Source organism: Camponotus vicinus, unplaced genomic scaffold, assembly GCF_025532165.1.
Source record: "Camponotus vicinus isolate PSW18456_S1 unplaced genomic scaffold, iyCamVici1.0 SCAF_4, whole genome shotgun sequence".
Lineage (NCBI taxonomy): Eukaryota > Metazoa > Arthropoda > Insecta > Hymenoptera > Formicidae > Camponotus > Camponotus vicinus.
The window spans coordinates 4,187,593-4,207,480 of NW_028141976.1; the positions used below are offsets into that span (position 1 = coordinate 4,187,593).

General features: G+C 30.1%; 1 protein-coding gene across 15 annotated transcripts in view; it reads right to left on the bottom strand.

Annotated features, from left to right (window-relative positions):
• Positions 1–19,888, bottom strand: part of LOC145971282 (protein abrupt) — an 83,495-nt gene that overhangs the window by 53,286 nt on the left and 10,321 nt on the right. For 6 of the 15 annotated variants that reach the window (XR_014438833.1, XR_014438834.1, XM_083098789.1 and 3 more), the window contains exons 1-3: positions 5,698–5,839; positions 2,334–2,378; positions 1,704–1,986 (exon numbers count right to left, since the gene is read on the bottom strand). Coding sequence is in view for 12 of the 15 variants with exons in the window: in XM_083098789.1 (XP_082954915.1) it covers positions 1,704–1,986; positions 2,334–2,365 (315 nt within the window). In the remaining 3 variants the exon portion in view is untranslated. Of the gene's footprint in view, positions 1–1,703; positions 2,379–5,020; positions 5,523–5,697; positions 6,083–19,888 lie in introns of those variants that run through there. The other 9 variants (XM_083098797.1, XM_083098796.1, XM_083098790.1 and 6 more) reach the window with 8 other exon arrangements.

Sequence of the window (19,888 nt, forward strand, 5' to 3'; positions counted from 1 at the left end):
GACAGAAAGTGCAATTCCAAAAAAATCTTATGATAAAATAATAAAATTAAATATTTATATATTGCCTAATATGTGTTGCAATAACATGTTTGTTCATTAAAATAATTTTTAAATTCAAGCTATGCCAAATAAATTATAGCATAAATATTCTTGAATTGGAGAAGAAAGACATCAGTTTTCGTAGAGTAAAGAGTATAAGTAGAGTGCGGTTCGCGATTATTAGCCATGATTTTGTTATGTTAGAATTCCTACACATATTGTGTCATGTGCGACCCTGACTCGACTTTCCTACTTTACGATCGAGTTACACATAGCTCGCAGTGACCGCTAAATTACATTCCTCAGCTCTGTGATTTAATAATGCATCGTTGCGAAATTTTCAACAAGTATTGCACATTTGTATTAAAATTAGCAATTAGAATGTCAGTTTTAAGCCAAATAATTATATTTCTAATTCTCTAAGTAGTCTATTTTGTAATGCACCTGTTTACTTATATTTCAATTGAAATAATATTAATGTAAGGACACATATCCCGAATTATATTTCTCTCTCTGTAGTAAGATACATTTTAATGTATCTAGTACAGGTTTCAAACATCAAAAATGGCATAGCGAGAGATTTCATAAGGATTTTAATATTTAGAGTGGTCTTTAATACTTGGAGCATCCTCAATTCTTTTGAAAAATAAGATATTGATTCAAATAAGATATTAAGATATTACAAAATTTTTAAAAATAAGATTAAATAAAATATTTATATTCTTGATGCTTTCCTTCTGGTCCAAAACATACAGAAATTGCATTTCTATGTATAAAATTTTAAATTTTAAAACATTTTCTTTTTTACAAAATTGCGATTTCATGATGAAATTCTCGATATGTGTTCACATATTTTTAATCATATATCATGCTCATTATATTATATACATTAAAATATTATATCCATAATATTATATACATAATATTATATACATTATATTATATACATAAAAATATTAGTTTATGTTAAATCACACAATAAGTAAATTAGAAATGTCAAATCAAATTTGACAACATAAAATTAATCAGAAAACTCGCCAAATACCCGAGTAAAAAAATTTCTGGGAAAAACTTGTTACTATTTAGAAATTGACCAGTTTTTACTAGCTAAGATTAATTAGATTAATAAGATTAATAAGATTAGACAGTAACTGTTTAAAAATTAGCCAGAAATATCTGACTATTGTTTCGGCCAGTTCTAAAACTCACTGTCCTAAAACTAGGCAAGAAACAATGATAAGTAAATACTGGATAGTTTCTGTTCAGCGAAAACTCTGAAAATACTGGCTATAATTTTTTAATAATTTTATCTATATATGTATGATTAGACCAGGTCAAAATCACGCATAATTGTATCTACATAATTACATATAATTAGATATAAACTTTTTTCCCGAACTATTCAGAAACTGCTCATAAACTATTCAGAAACTGGTCAGAAACTGACTAATTTTACTGTCCAGTTGGCAAAGAGCGCGTCTCCCAAGCCTGTCAGTTTCTGGCTAGTTAAATTGGCCAAAAACTAACTAGTAACTAGGATTCCTGGCCAATTAGTAGCTACAAAATGATTGAATTTCTACTCGGGTAACAGTTTCATTTTTACAATCATCTATAACTTAGAGCTTGAAAACATTTAAAGAGGGAAATATAAAAAGAATACTAACCTTGAGCAAATCGCGGAAGTATGGACTACATGCCGAAAGAACGACTTTATGCGCGGTGAAGGTGCAGCTGTCGCAGGCAAGGGTGACGTCGACAAAGTCTTGGTGGTCTCTCAGACTCCGGAATGAGTTGAGAATGCTCAAGTGGAAGTCGTTCCACCTAAGCGAGTACTGCTGCTCGCCGCCGCTCGATGAGGACGAAGAGGCCGCCATGGCGTCCGTCCCCTTAGGACTCACGACCCGCGGTGCTATCGTGTTCACTCCTTGGCACTCCACCTTCAAACACCTTCGCCTGTCTTTCAGTTCACTCGTTTCCGAATTAAATTTCTTGAATGTGCTGGACGAGCGTCAAGCTCGTTACGCTGAATGATCAGAAATGTTACGAGGGCCAATGATGCTCAAAGAATCGTGTTCTTTGCGATGATCGTTATAAAAAAGAAAAGCCAATTTCCCAAATAAAAGCAGATACAAGGGAAATTCCGAGTGTTCTACGTTAATGGGTTTCATAATATTTGCGGCATGATCAAAGTACACTTAAAGAAGCGCACACAGGAAAATTCTTTATGATTATCAGTCTCTAGTATGAAAGTATATTATTTATATGTACTACACTCGCGAGGCACTGTTACGTACCACGATTCAGGCCTGATTGAAGGAAGAACCATCCGTTACCGTTTTCTGCAAGTAACACAATGTGCTTTGTTCAAAAAAATAATTAGTTATTATATGTACAGTACAGAGCAAATAAAAAAGGACATTTTTGATTACTTGAAGAGAGAGAGAAAGAGAAAAAGACAAAGAGAGACAGAGAGAGAGAGAGAGAGAGGGAGAGAGAGATCATCATTCTAATATAGTAATAAGTCTTGTTTCAAACAAATAATCTACTCTACAAAGGAAAAATGTCCTTATTTATTTTCTCTGTCCTGTTCTTTTTAAATCTTTTATTTATATTTATAATCTTCCTTTAAATCACAATTTATATTTAATTAATTATCATCATTTACTATATGTACGGTTGAATATCATATTTATGAGTTTTCGTAATTGTTTTTCAAAAAATGTGTAAGCTTTTAATATGAGAAAATACGTTCAAAATGGTGTTAAGTAGACTAGTTTATTATAATTTACGTATGTATGATATTTTTGATAATTCATGCATACGGGTTGCTGAAATTTTTATGCAGTACTCGGGAATCGAAGATTACATTTTTAATGGTCACTGACTGACCAATCGCTCATGAAAATTTAAATATGTAATTCGTAACGGACACATTATGCATTACATTTTTAATGCCGGGCTCATCGGAGACGATTAAAATTTAAATTTTAATATTCGTAAATGAACAAATTAAGTATTGCCAATGTAAAACTCGCTGCTAATGGAATTGTGCAATCGACCTTAACATGCACAATCGTCTGGCATGAAATATTTTTATGTTTATTTCGTTAACGCCATCTAAAATTGTTTATGTCAAAATCATAAAAGCCATGAAAATTTCGATAAAAATAACCTATTTAATATTGTTACGCTCACCGCAGCGTAAATTTACTGTTATTAAAAAAAAACATTAATTTAATATATTCAAAGATGATTTATTGTAAAAAAACATGCAAATAAATTTAGAAGAATCGGATTGCATTTATTTTATTCTAGAACTCCATTAAAAAATATTCAATAATTCACAATGATATTCATATATCAATGTGTTTAATTTGCAGCAGCTTAAACAAGAAAATTAACATCGTGATGTGAGGAAGAATAAGATATTATTTATTACACTAATGTGAAGAAATAAAATAATAAAAATAAAAGACTAAATTATTCGATAGAAAATTAGTTATTGAATATAAAAAATTAATACAATCCGATATATTTTAATAATAACTTAATAGTATTAATAATAATAGCAAAATAGGATAAGAAAATTTAGAGTGACGAATCGAACTTCTTTGTATCATTCATGTTAATTTTATAAGAATTAAAGGATTAGATACAATCTTTTCCTTTGTATAGTCTACATGCATCTCAATTATTTTAAATTTTTAAATAACATATTATATTATTATATTATATTATATATCTTAATCATTCTAAAGATGAATTTAGATAAAATAAATTAATAATTATACGTTTAGAAGATAAAGCTTCTCAGATTAAAAATATTAATATTAATAAACTAATAATTGAAATAAATGATCCTATTGAAGAAATAATATTTCATGAAAGAAAAGAGTCAGATAATCAGAATATCATCGCGGTATACCTCTTAAACCTAAGAAGTGTTGAGAAAAAAATGTGATATATTATATTATATTGTATTATGTTATGTTATATTATATTATATGTGAAAAAATTAGCGAGATAACTTTTCTTCATGATAAAAATACTTTAGATATAATAAATAAGATGTATAACTAAAAAACAATTAAACTGGGAAAATATTCCTCAATACAATATATAGAAAATGAAAATATGTTATTATATATATGAAAATAAATAATAACCATAAATCCGAAAATGCTTCCTTGCGAAATTATTTCGGAAACATTGAATTATCAATAAATCATATTCATTATCAATCGCCTCTATCTTTACTTTTACCATTTGCCAATCCATAAATGAAATGAACATCCGCCAACTGCTTACTTGAATATACTATGTCTGTGATGAACAGTTGAAACTACCTGTTTGATGCTATGTATAAGCAATGAAGTGAAGGAACAGTGAAACGTTATGGTGTCGATATTGTGCATACAATAGCCATAAATGACTTTTTCAAACGAATATACATACACTGTAAAGAATTATTGAAAAAAACTCTAAAGAAATGATGCGTTTTAGGACCTATGTCCATGTTTTCCTACTCTATGTATTAGACATTTTTCCAAATCTTTTTTCTTTTTACATACATCTTGTATATATAAAAAAAATATTTTAAATTTAATGCAGGATATTGACTTATTAGAAGAGGGATTTCTTATATTTTGCGCGTTCAAAGATAAATTCGTAAATAATTAACTTAAATTCGTAAATAATAAATTAATTCATAAATAATAATCTAATTAATATGATTTCCGCAAAATTTAGAAGAGTTTTGAGTTTTAAGTTTGAGACTTGAAAACCAAATCTCTCGATTGCATGCTATGTATTCGAAAAAAAAACAAAAAAAAAACTTACCTTTACCTACCAGTACATATATATATTTATATGTTACTAAAATTATCCCTAGATCTTAACATAAAAAATTTAATTTTTCTTTTTTTACTTATTAATATAAAAATAAATAAAATAAAAAATAAATAAAAAAAATATATCTTACATTATATTTTTCGGTGTAATATTGTCAAACTTCTGGACTTCTTTCCTCTTGTACTGGCAATTTAATTAATCTCAAAAGCTTGTACATATGTTTCTTTATTATATCTGTCTATGCATCAGTATAATTATTATAAATTGTTAATAACACATAATAATAACATGTAATAACAAAATTAACATCATGCGCATTTGACAGAATATTACATTATTATTATTACGGGAGTATTCTGTGTGGTATGAGTGTTAGTTGTTATAAATTCACATGTGTACGTTCATACTCTTTTGCAATGCTTAAATTCAAGCATAGCCCCTCTTCTTCTCTTGTTTTCTAGCAATTATTTGTTGGGAGAAATGTGGAAAATACCCTTCACAGATATATGTATCTGTGCTTCCGCCACGGATGATTGCTACGAGTATATATTTAGATTCTCTTCGTTATTTCTATTTATTATTAAGGCTTTGTTTTAGTCTATGCTTGAAGAATTTTGATGCGCGTGCGAAATCTGATAAAATTAAGACGATATTATTATTATTATGTTTATAAACATTAATATTTTTTGTATATAAATTTTTATTTTATTTTTTATATTATCATTTAATTGTGTTATATTGAATATGATCTTTTATATGTATATATATAATTATATATATAAAATTTAATTCTCTTAGAGAACTTACCATAGAAAGTATCTCCTTGTTTTCTCCTTCTCTCTTGATATCTGATTCTTCCTCGGAAATGTTGGAGGTACATTTCTTTTTCACGCATGCCGAAATATTTACCTTTTGTTCTTCAGCGTCTGATAATATGTAATAGTATCCTAGGTACAGCCACACACACATACTACATTGTAATGCACCGAGTTTCCCTATGGTGCAGTTAGTGCAGATGCGTTAGTATATAATATTTAGAAATGGTAAAATATTTCTTCGGCTTTTCAGATACTAGCAATAGAAGCACTTTGTTCTATTCTTCGTTCCTTCCTTTTACTGTTTTTTTTCTTCTTTTTTATTTTTCCCAATTTCTTGTATAGTCTTCTTGCAGTGTTAAACACTCTTCTTTTTCCTGCAATGCAGCAATCAATAATCTATCAAACTGATATAAACTGATATAAACTAAATGATTCGCATTTAATGTTGAGAGATAAGATAAGGACATATCAATGAATCTGGAATAATTAAATTTTAAGTTTATAGATTTGCCTGTATTTAAACGTTAATATCAACAACAAAGGCAATAGTTTGATTGAATTGTTCAGGAGACTGATTGAGAATCACTGATCTTTATCATTAATTATTGATAACAAAACGAGTAAAGAATTCGATATTAGTTAAATTGGACATTCTTTCTTGATTTATTTCTTATTACATATAAATGAGAAGAGAAGGGATAAAGAGATAATATATCAACGATTCTCAGGATTCTTTGTTGCTTGTATTATTAATAACAGTTTCATTTAAAAATCGGATGAATTAACAGCGATCGAAGGAAAAGTTTGTGTATTCATCAATTATCTAAGACATTTAATTTGATATTGTCTAAAATTATTTCTTATTCATAATGCATTATTAACTTAGAATCAAAATATTTAATATCAAGTTTTTGACCAACAAATATTTCAATTTTGATCCAAATTAAAGCGAAATCAGTTTATAATGTCGCAAATAGTGAGAAAAATTAAGAATTCTATTGCTGGTTGATGAGATGCGCGTTTGGTATCCGTTTCTTGTCATATCGAACGACCATACTTGCACATAACAGTGATATCAACCTGTCTGCTCGTAAAAATCCCTTGCAACGAAATCTCCCGAACCTTCTCCGGTTTACGATCGTTTTATCCGCATGCTGTATCTTCGTGTGCCCGAAATGTTCCGACGGACTTCCAATTTTGCAACATTTTTACTGGCGTCGCGGCACTTAATGCGTGACTGGATGCACATTCGTTATGCATTCTCTCGATAATATACGATATAATGGGTCGAGTAAAAATGTAGATTTGTAATCAATTAAATAAACGATTTTAAAAGATTCTTTCACCAGAATAGTTCTGTAGAAATCATTTAATGTTGGATGCTGACCGACCGGTATATTCATTGCATTTACCAAATATGTTATGTGAAATATATAAAGGAAATTATTACATTCGTATAATTTTCACATTTATTTTTTTACATAATTTGATATTTGCGCGATTAAAAATTACTTAGATAAATGCGCATATATTTATAATATGAAATATCTCTCTCAAATTTTTATGAATCATGGCTGCTTTATCGCAATTTTATCCCTGCATTTTATGTATATATTTTACTAATTAAATGTTTAAATTTCGTGTAATATAGAATTTTATATAAATAAAAATTCTGATTAAAAATTATTATATTAATTTTAAAATATATTTAGGGGAAAAAGAGCTATTTCTAACAAAGAAATATGTATATATTATAATCACAATATCATGGACAATTGTGCGGTTATACAATACTTCACTTGTGTGTGTTGTATATAGGAAGATTATTGATATTATTTTCGTTTACAAACAGCTTTCAATTATAAATTATTTCACTTTATGATTAGTAGTAAACGTTTCTTTCTACCGTACATCGATTATTGTGATGAAAGCATGATGTCCGTCGCATCGCTTTCTCCAAGATCCTTCCTATGTTTCTTCACGATTACATACGTCATCAATTTAAGACATTTACATCCGACTTCCGCTCCTTTCGACGCATAGATTTACATATATATATGTTATGTTCAATCTGTTTTTTTATTTTATAAATAATTAGCGAATGGATAAAAGCTCGTGCAAGCACAGTGAAAGATGTATAAATTAGGAATACAAATTTCAGAGTTTAAGCAAATATTAAATACATAATAATAAACATATAATACAAGAGACAAAGATAAATAGATAAATAGATAAATAGATAGAGAAGAAAAGAAATAGAAAAAGAGAGAGAAAGAGAGGAAGCACGTAAAGTATGTAAAATGTACAATTTATACTCAGGCTATCTAAAGTAAAATAAGGCTATCTAAGTAAAATATAAAATAATTATATTGATAGGTATTGTATACACAATTCTCTCTTTTACAAAGTATTAGAATAAATAACTAGTGATCTGTAATTGAGATTTGAATTACTTGTACAATCGTAGCGCGCGTCAAAATAGCAAATTAAATTAAACAACGAGAGAAAAAATAAATTTAAAAAAATAATAATAGCATCAACAACAATGCTATTATTATTCTTGCTACTGAACTTTATGTAGCAATTTATTTTTAAATGGATATTTATTTATAAGGCAAAGATAAATAGAATTTATATACGGGACGCGATGAAATACAATGATTTCCTGAACCTTCCTCTCTTTCTCGAGTTTCACCAATTTAGTTTCCATTAGAAGCGAACTCTCTTCTCGTGACATCGTGCGATACTTATCAGAAGCCGATTATCAAGAGAATATAAAGCTTGACGATACAATGTGTGTGTATATGTGATCGCCTTCCCGGCTTTAATTATGAAAATAGCTCTTCGTCGCTGATAATGACCGCGTTGTTTCGTGTTTCCGCATAGATGGTAACGCTTTGTAAACAAGCGACCCAAGATATCGTGGAGCAACGTACGAGTAACTTGGTCTAGAAAAAGCAATGCGCCTATAGGTAATGCTATTACGATGCATATATCGGAAATCAAAAGCGCTTATGCCGCAATAATTATGCATTACGAAACTGCCGTAACGTTTTCGCTTTAGAAAGCATTTATTAGCCGTCGAGTGGAAATCTATCCGAAAAAAATGTCAATCATATGTATGTTAATTGACCAAAAAAATGTAACAAATGATATTTTAATATCAGTCGCAAAATTCTACCGAATACAACTTTCGGAACATAATCAATAAATTACGTGTATTTCATATTGTTATTTAAATATAAATATACATACATATATAGTTCAAATTTATATAATTTACAATTAATCAATTTATATGATATATATGTATATGTTAATCAATTATAAAAAAACCACATTAATTTCTCGCAAAAAACAAACATAATATTACGTGCTTGATTAAAAGTCTAAAGTACGGAAAAAAAGATAAAATATTAAACACAGGTATAAGCCTTGAGATGCTTTGAGATCGTTTAAATTAATGTATAAATTAAAACTTGTACAAATAAAAAAAAATGTCAACTAATGAATAAATTCGTGACAAGATGCACCATTTTAATATTATACTTAAGCAACGATAGATGTATTCAATAGAGTTGATATACTCATGAAGAATCACATATTATAAAACTGACATAATGATTGCGGTTTTGCAAGCGCCTACTTAGAAAGCGTTACAATCTATGGAATGTGCCTTCTATCTATGTTTTCTTTTACAACCAAACTCAAACTGAACATTTCACTCGACTGGCTTGCATCTTTCCATAGTAAAATGAACTGACAGGTGCGCTACATAATCACGAAAACAACTGCTGATATTACTGTAAGCAAACATTTATATTCGCATCGTCGATCATGTGTTCAATTCGGAGCAGCCATGTGTGAAAATCGGGAAGAAAACAACAGCGAACTATTAAGTGCCGAGGAATTCAATTTCTCGAAATTAAGCAGTTACCTCGAATACGTAATTATTCTAATAGAAAATATATAAGTGCAGGAAATGTATATAATAAAATTTTAATGCATAAGATTTATTACTGCCATGTAAAAAGGATAATATTAATTTTTGCCTTTCTCTTAATTAATTGCATCAATTCGTAATCTCTTTAATGTGTAAATTTGACAGAGGTAAAATTTTTCAAAGTTATTTAGTCAAACGTGGAATATATTTTAATTTAAAGTGCATAGAATTATACAAAATTATTAACTGTCATTATTCTGTGAAAAAGCGCAATTTTCCTGTCGCGAAAATCATATGCTTATCTGAATCGAGTGGTGAAGTAAAACATATGCTCTCACTATCTGGCTTGTCTGCCTTTCGGTCAGGTGTTTACCAAGCTTGTGAATGTGTAAAATCGCGGGAACGTAAAACAGAGCGTGTCACGCGCGACGGCATGTGTGCGTGAGCTATCAGCATTCCATTGTATCGTATGAATGAACCATGCCGTCCGGAAATATATTTCGACTGATCGATAGCACCCAAACTGTTCTCAGTTCGACGTCATCGAGGCGCAAATATAATTTCAGCGTTTGCCAGTTAATGGAAAATGCGAATTACGTGCCCCAAATCGCTAGTCGCTTTATATTGTTGGTCCAATTGATGACTGATTCATGCTGGAAAGCAAATTGTAATTCTAACTTTCTTGATTTTTCAGAATATCATTCTGCCGTTTAAAGAAGAACGATATGAATGAACAATAACTTATTTAGTTATGTCAACGATACAACATCGTAAGCGTTATAAAAAAAAATATCATATAATTCGATGCAATCGATTTTTCTTGCACGAGGCACATAAAATATAAAGAAAATTAATAAAATAACTATAAGAAAAAAAATATAAAATTAATAAATTTTATTTTTATAAAGTGTTAATATTCTATTAATTTAAATATATTTAAAATGAAAGAAATTTAATGAAAACTAGTAAAACGAAGTTCTACTAGTAATGGCAATGACTATGATTATTTGAATATTGCGTAGAAGATTAATTTCAAGAAACGTATATACTAAATTATACATTACGCGCAATACATAAACTTGATTAATAACGCTGCTTACAATCAATTATTATAAATTTATGACTTTTAACCGGAAAGTCGAGAACCTTAAGTACTCATCTACTTTTTCTATCCAAGCAGCGGTGCCTTGCATATCGTTGTGTACGACGTGCGTATACAAAGAAATATCTCGTGCTCGCAAAAAGCGCGCAATCTGCATATGTCGTTAGGAATGATCGATGAACCCATCGGTGAAGCCCGGATAACCGTCATTAACGCAGCCGCTTTTTGCTCGCGGTTGCAGGCGAGTACGCTCCCAAGGATTCTCCTTGCCAAATTTTTGTGCGATTTAACGGCTGCCCGACGAAAATCGGCTGATCCACCGCGTAAGAAATAACAAAATGTATGAATGAGCGCCGTGCGAGTCATTTGCAATTTAATTCTTCATACATTATTTATCATCCTTAACGATCATGGCTGTTTCTCCCGAGTTTTTAAAAGATAATCTGTTTTTGCGGTTCTACTCCCCGACATCGATAGTAGAAAAATAAATAAATAAAATAACTTAGTTTATTTTTAAATTTCTATTGTTGGAAAATTATAGAAATATATTCACCTATCACACTCTTATAAGACTCTTATAAGACTTTATAATTTTTTAAATAAATTCTCATTATCAAGCCTTTCACAACATAAGTATAGTAGAATATTTTAATAATATTATTATTATATAATATTATCCTTAACATTATTATACTTTTCTCAAGAGAAACGTCATTATATATTCATAACTCGATATTCTTAATTATTTTTATACGTATGTATTAAAGAAAAATATTTGATACATGCCTTGGCATCATTAATCTTTATAGAGAATATTTATGTGCACGGAAGAAATCAGCAATTATTGTGTAATAGAAATCGTTAAAGATTTGCAATCAATAATCGACCGAGACTTGTCAATGATACTTTTCAGTAGTTTGATATTGCGAGAGAATGAAACCTATGATGCTCTGCAACCCTCGTTTTATGAATCGCTCGAGCGTGCAACCGATTTGCATATGTTAAATTTCATGTGACGCTTTAGCGGATCGTTTAATTCATGCATTGAACATTATATGGGTGAGATGCACCATCGAAAATTATAGTTGAATAACAAGTGTTGTCCCCAACTAGTATAATAAGTTAACCAATATTATCACTATCACAATCGACAACAATAGTATGACTATCAAAGATACCAAGACAGCTGACTTTACCTTTTAACGCACGAATATGTACATATATATGTGAAGATCGGAATAAGTAAGCGTTTGGCAATTTTGAGAGGTAACAGCATGATTAATTGGAATCTTGCGTGTCGATTGAATATGAAAAGATCGTAATGATTATCTTGAGAAATTCCTTGCATGAGATTGGCTACAGATATATATAATTAGAGCATCAACAAAAATAAACACTCTTCATACGACAAGAAACGTCAAGGATATTTCAAAAGTATTTAATTTTTGATTTGATAATATTAATAATATTGACACTGATTAAAAGAAATGTAAGAATAAATCGAATTAATGCACTCATCATTTTCTTGAGAATTAAAAAATGCAAAAAAAATTAAATTAACGACAAATCCGAAAATGCAAAACAAAATGCATAGCAAAAACAAAAAAAACAAAGGCATTAAACAAAATACATTAATAATATTTTATTATATTATATTAATATTATATTATATTATATTATATTATATTATATTATATTTTATTATATTTTATTTTATTATATTATATTAATAATATAATAAATATTTAAAGAATGATAATGTAAAAATTTATCGATAATGAATCTATTCGAAGATTTTTATCGTAAACGCACGAGCACCGTAATTTTCGTTTGGGAAAATAATTTAAGTTTACGCATACGATAAGCCAGATCCTTAAATATCGCCTATGTGCTTAAGGGCACATATAGGCGCGGTATTAATTTATTTCATGCGCGTTCGCGCGCTCGTGCACCGGCTCACGCACACGCGACCGCGCACGTTTCCTGATCATCACAGTATAAATGCCAGGTTGACGACCCTTTAATAACTCCGTGCGTTCTCGCTCCGCGATCGGATATGGATCTCGTATCGGCCAATTAGGAGACGTTTAGTAATGAGGATGCTGATGAGATTCCGATGGATCAGCCGACGATGGATCGACTGATATTCGACGAAGATAAGTCACATGGCCGGAAATAGCATTGTAAAGGAATTCGCGTTTCGCGCGGTATTACTTCCGGAAGAGAAACGAGATGCATAATTTGCTATTAACGGATTATCGGCGAAAGATCTGAATACTCTGGTGCAGAAACTAAAATTCATCAAGTGATACCTGCGTCCAATGAGTATTTATTATGTAAAAGAGTCAGATTTTTTTTTTGTATAAATATTAACGTTTGTTTCTTTTTTAAAAAGCAGTTAAAACGTTATTCTAATATTATCTGTCAAGTACGTATGTAACGACATACGTAACGACGCATAAAGTACATTTCGAGCACAAGCAAAGTAAATGCAGGGACATCTTAAATATTCCACGTACAAGACGAACCTTGACGTGACGTACATTATCAAATACGGCATCACACTTGAAATGTTAACTTTAGCAGCTACTCGACACGCTTGTCTATAATTTCAGTCTAAAGGCATAGTAACCAATATCACGTTCTAAAGATTTATTTATTTCGTTTCTTGCGCATTAAAGTCTTATCGAGATATGCATATGCAAGGCAAGAGCACAAAGACGAAAAGGAGTAACCGTGTATAAAAATAGACAAACTTGAGTGGAAATTGATGGCAAGAGAAAGGCAGGGAAAAGTGAAATTAAAAAAAAAATACATGTAATTCGCAGGAAATGTCATTTATACGAAAAATTATTGTTGCAGCATTTATAGTTCCGTTTTTACCTCAAATCTTGATATTACGTCCAGATAAAATAAACGTCGACGCGATGAAATAGAGGAACACACATGACGTAGCATATTGGCTCGCACACGAGCGTAAATAACGCGAGACCACTCTTATCTCGCCGGCTCGCTCGCTGTATAATGTGGGACACGTTATCAGCCAGTCTGCTGCAGAATGTTGCATTTTTATCGCAAAACGGAGAGATTTGCGAAAAAGCGAGACTGATGGGGATGGAGAGGAAGAAAAAAGAGAAGGATGCGGACGCATGACGGATCTGAATTAAGATCGATTATCGCGCGACGCGCGTTGCCGCGAATAATTCATCAACGGATGCGTGTTTACGCGCGGCCGTAACGACGCGTACACTTCGCATTTGCTACGTGTCATCGTATTTACCGTGTATTTATTATATTATAAGCCGACGATAACTGTACGCTTCCGCCCTCCTCGCCGCCAATAATCCACGTTCGATATTCGTTATTCTCGGCACGTGTTTTATTCACGAGAATCGGAATGCGCGCATGTGACGAGAGTAATTCTCGTGTATGTACCTATGATCATGCAATGCAATCTATAAAATGAGTTATTCTTTAGAAAAATTATTATATCTTATTTTTATTTCGATGTTAATTTGTCAATGTTTACGAATGAAATATAAAAAATATTTTGTAAGATAAAACTAATATTGTGTGTATAAATTTGCAAAAGAGATGAAAATACAAACTTGAATTAATTCTTTCAATAAATAATTTTAATTGAAATAAATATTTGTGTTAGAAATTTGTGTATTTAAATATATAGATGTAATTGTAATTGTTTTCATAATTTTAAATATTTGTTACAAAGAAATGGATATCGAGTTGAGATCGATGATCACAGTAATCGCGAATGTGTTTACTGTCAAAGTATTTTTTGTTTATTCACCGAGTATGAATTTATCATAGTTACGATATTCTCTCAAGGTGAAGTAATTTCAGCGGCTAATTTCAGCGGTTAAGTAATATGAATAATGACAACTTTATCACAAACATAAAAATGCTGCTTGATAAAAAACACATTAAACGCATAAAAATAAAAAGAACTAATTAATATAAATTATATTTATATAATTATCATTTTTTCTGCTATTAAATATCCAAAAATTTATTATCTTTAAATGTGATCGATATTTTAAAAAATCTTTAAATCGTATTGAATATATCATCTTTGAATTGCAAAAATAAATACGGTAATTCTTTTTTGCGATAGTATTTTTTTAAAAGTAAACGCAAAATTAGAAACAAATTTTTCGTTTTGGAAGATTTCAAATTTATTTGCAAGTTTAGAGAATTCTTAGATCGCAAGAAAATCACATTTGATTTCTGGAATTTCAATCGAACGTTCACTTATGCACGCATATGCTCAATTATCTGCGTATATAAGCGAGATGTAGATATGTCTGGAATAGATCAAGACGAGTTGAGATTGGGTACGTATCGCAGTAGGTATGCCGCGAATTCGAGGTGTGGCAGTCGCTTCTATTCCCTCGCCTCTCCCGAGGGTAACCTACTCCTCCTCATGGGTCCTCATTGACTGCCCACTCGACGAGAGTAGTATTGTGAGGCAATTAGAGTCGCGTACATAGATTCATCGACGGCACACACGCCACTGTCTCCATTCCTGACATTCTCGTCGCTCTCCCTTCGAACCGACTGAACGTCTGGTCACGAAATCACGAATGAACGAGAAAGTAAAGCCTTACATATGTAAAAAATTGTGTGGTCATAATGAGTTTGAGAGAAAATCATTTTCATTACACCAACATTTTTTAGTCTCTCTGAAATGAATCTTTACAAAAAAGAGAGAGAGAGAGAGAGAGAGAGAGAGAGAGAGAGAGAGAATTGAGACTAAAATATATATATATAATGTCACTAAAGATATCATAAATTAAAAATTAAAGTAGAGTTAAAATACACCTTCTGCTATTGCAAATTTAATTAAATTAATATGCTCGTATTATCAATATAAAAGTTTTGATTTGTGTGTGATCGAACGTATTATACAATTTTATCCAATTCTGGATTACTTCAAACAAAACCGAGCGTGACAAGATATCTTTTTGACGAGAAAACGAGCGGAAGCTAATGCGAAGTAATAATTGCATAATAAAGGAAATCGAAATTGCCTCATTCCGAGGACGGCGCGTGTATCACGATATGCACATCGTCATTTGCATTCACTTAAGCGTCAATGCTTTTTTGCAAGTGGCCTTTGCGCGCAAAGAGAGTACAAAGTCGCTTATTATATATGAAATAATACCGGATATTAATTGGCGTGATTTTACGTGTTGAATTTTTCCTCTGCAAAATGTATTTTCGCATTACATCGCGTTTCTATGTCGCTATATACGATGCAGGTGTGAAATAAAGAATGCGGTGCAGGTCGAAAATAGGGGCGAACAAAAAAGGAAGGTTACACAAAGAAACGCGAAGGGATGTCAGAAGATTCTTCAGGAACATGTTGCTCTCACCACAGCAAATGTACATTTCGAATAATGTAGTCGCAATGAATCATCAACCTCGTGATATACCATTCAATATAATATATTCTTGGTTATATTTTAACGTAAACGGTGTAGAGTAATATAACATTAATCTTTAATTATCTTGAAACAAATTTTAGAGGGAATTTTTCATAAAATTGTTCTAATAAAATCGTTAAAATAAAATTATAGAAAAAATTTAATAGAGAGAATTTCTGAAAACATTGCAAGACGAAAACACTTCTCAAAATAAAATTTGAAGAAAGTATCATAAAAATATATATTTCCATAAGTTTAATTTTATTTATTACGATAAGTCTCTTTTATAAATTATATAGTCATTTTGTAAATTATATAGTCATTTTGCAAAGTATGCGATATACATGACATTTTAACTGGCCGTGAAAAAAAGATAGAATGGTTTATGTGCACGCGTTAATGACGTGAAATTCATCGATAAAAGTTTTCGTGGTTAGGTTATATTGAAAGTGAAAACGCATTTTCATATGGTGTATATGCAGTGAGTGCACTTTACAGGCGCACATGCCGGGAAATCCTATAACGAGGCTCGTATTACAAACGTCCTTTCATATCTGCGTTTGCCAATATGTATGAGAGCGTGTATGTACACATCTCTGAGGGTAGTGTAACGAAAGATACAAACGAAAAATGTCGAGAGAGGAAAAGCAGGACGTACTCATATTACAAGGGAGATCTACAGAGCTCTCCATGAACAATCGACAGCGTCGTATGATACCGAAAACACTTCTTATTGAGAAAAAAACTCCGTTAATCTCTTTTAAATGTGTAACAAGATTATATTTGTTTCTAAAATAAAGAATATAAGAAAGATTAATTAATTAATTAATTAATTTGTTAGTGATGTAAAAATTAATAAATTATTCTTGCAGTTTATTATTCTTTAGACTGTCAACATGTAAAAGTACTGTCGTATTGACAACGATGATATTGGATTTTCTTCTTCAAACTCAATATTTAGATAATATAGATGAGCATAAATTATCATATATGTAGTATACATCATATTATAGTCGAATATTTCGCTGCTTATAATGTCCTTTTAACGGTTCTTCTTTCTTTTTCGTTTTTTCTTTGCGGAGAAGATATCTTTAAACGATATCCTAAAGCTTATCATGAAACATAAATCTCAAAAAATTGTATCCGTTTGAATAATTATTGATTATTCTTAATCCGATACCGTAGAACGCGAGAATCCGAAATCGTGTGGAAACATATTATCAGCACGCGTTTTCAAACATATTGATCAATTAAAGCATTTTCAAACATATTTGTTACCTAAATGCTAGTTATATGTGTTAATACCGAAAAATTGCATCCGTAAATAATCCGAATAAATGTACCATTTATCTATTATTTATTTAATTTTGCTATTTGATATTCGGTGATAAATGTGTAATAAGATTCTTCTTTAATGTACGTACATTCTATTTTTTGTCAAAAACATTAACATTATAACATTGTTAATTAATATCATGTCTTTCATGCTTATTTCTCCTCTTATTGATTAAAGTATAGTATAATACGCTTCTCCCCCATATTGATTTATTTAAATCAATATAAAATACTTATAATGAATGGATTTTATTATTTAATTGAAAACAAAGGTTCATTTAATCTTGGAGAACAGAAAAAATTAAATATAATATTTAAGGACAATTGTTTATAGATTTACATTCGCATATACAATGATTTATTGTTAGTGTAATATAAATATATTCAAAAAATGCATTGATTTAAAAAAAGTTTTTAATTTAAAAATCAATTTAACATAAAATTATATCTAACAAATAAAATTACATTACGCATTTGTATAGTATAAATAAAAAAATTATATTTATTAAATTTATTTAAATTATTTAAATGAATAAAAATATGCTTAATAAGCATATTTATCTAAAAATATACTTGTGTATATGTGCGTAAAAAGTGTATCGTAAAAAATAAAGCAAAAATCGAATAAAATCAACCTTTTTCGACTAAACAGATTATTTTTGAAACGTATTGTAACGAAAACGGAATAAGGCATACACTACTATATATAAAGCATGAATTTTGCTGAGGAAAAAATAAATATCCTGGATTACTTTACTGTCACTGTAAATGTAATTCTTTCTTTGTCTGCAAAAAATTCTTCACAATCTTTTGGAAAGTCTGAAAATTTTCGTATAAACTATGTAGTGAAATAAAATAGTTATTCTCGAGAAAATTATATTGAAATTCAAATTATATTGAAAGATTGTGCATGTCTCGCGACAATTCTCTATTTTATGACACATAAAATTGTTGTAATTAAGCATATATATTATCATCAAAAAATAAATATTTATTTTTTTGCAGAATAATTTTAAAATTTGATGCAGAAGTTACAAATTATTAATGCAACGGATTCTTGATTAATAAGTAGAAAAAGGAGCTCGGTTGCAGATATACATAGTCGAATCGTTTTAGATAGTTTGATGTAAAATATAATTTGTATAGTTAAAACGAAACAAACTTATAATTATAATTTCAACGGAACCATTCCAGTTAAATTTGAATGAGTTTTCTAACTATGACGGAGAATGATGCAAGTTTAATTCATGGATTTTAAAGAATAATACAAATACTGTGTGTATCTGTATGCATTTTAGACATACACAATTCTTCTTTCTTTAGATAGTTTCTTTAGATAGTTTCTCAAGAAAATAAGAAAAAAGATCGAAAAAATGTTTAAAGTTGTTTAATAGTCAAAATATAATTGTTTAATTATAAAAAACTTTACTTAAAATAAATATCTTTAAACAATATCAGATTTTGCTTAAAATTTAAGATTTATTATTCAATCTTTGAAAAAAACATTCAAAGCACTAGAGAATACATTTAACAAATAAAAATTTAACACAGTTTAACATTGAAATACAAGCTAAATATTTCCTTCACAGAACAGAAATCATAATAGCATGAAGCCATATTGCATCATAACAGTATGATGCAAAAATAATCAATGTAAACGGGTACCGAAATCTGCGCAAAGGTGATGTGTCGCGCTTTATAAATCCGTAACTAAATAAAAAGATTCAGCATCCATTACAGCAGCATCATGATGGAATTAATTGCTAAGTCAGCGAACGCATCCGGTGTTGAGAATAGCGGCATTGTATTCCTCGTTGCCATAGACCCGGTTTAAAAAGCATATAAAAGTATGTTCCCTGAATTTTCTAAGTGTACCTGAGTGTACCCCAAAGCAAATCTTGGGACCATTGCTAAAGCTGACGCAATTATAGACCAGCTGTTACGTTTCCTGGGGTTCCTTTTACCAAAGCAGGTATCAAGACAGAACATATGAGTGCGTGTGCGTATGTAAGCACCATCTATGTACGTTGCGTGTCTAGAATTCAACACGATCTGGAAGATATATATCTTCCTATCTCATTACGTTTGCCCGCCCTAATGTTCTGAAAAAACCGTACTGGTTATAAAGACGAGAGGAAAACCAGTCGCGCGCATCTCGAAATTCTTCTCAGATAAAAATCTAGATATCTCTAGATTTTATACTGAATATTTGTGGCGAGAATATTTGGCGTACATTTTTTTTACAGCATAATGCTTTTTGGCATTATTAAAAATTATTCATAAAATAATTCAGAAATATTCTTTGATATTTCAACTTATAAATTATTAGAATTATAATATTATTTCAATTCAAATC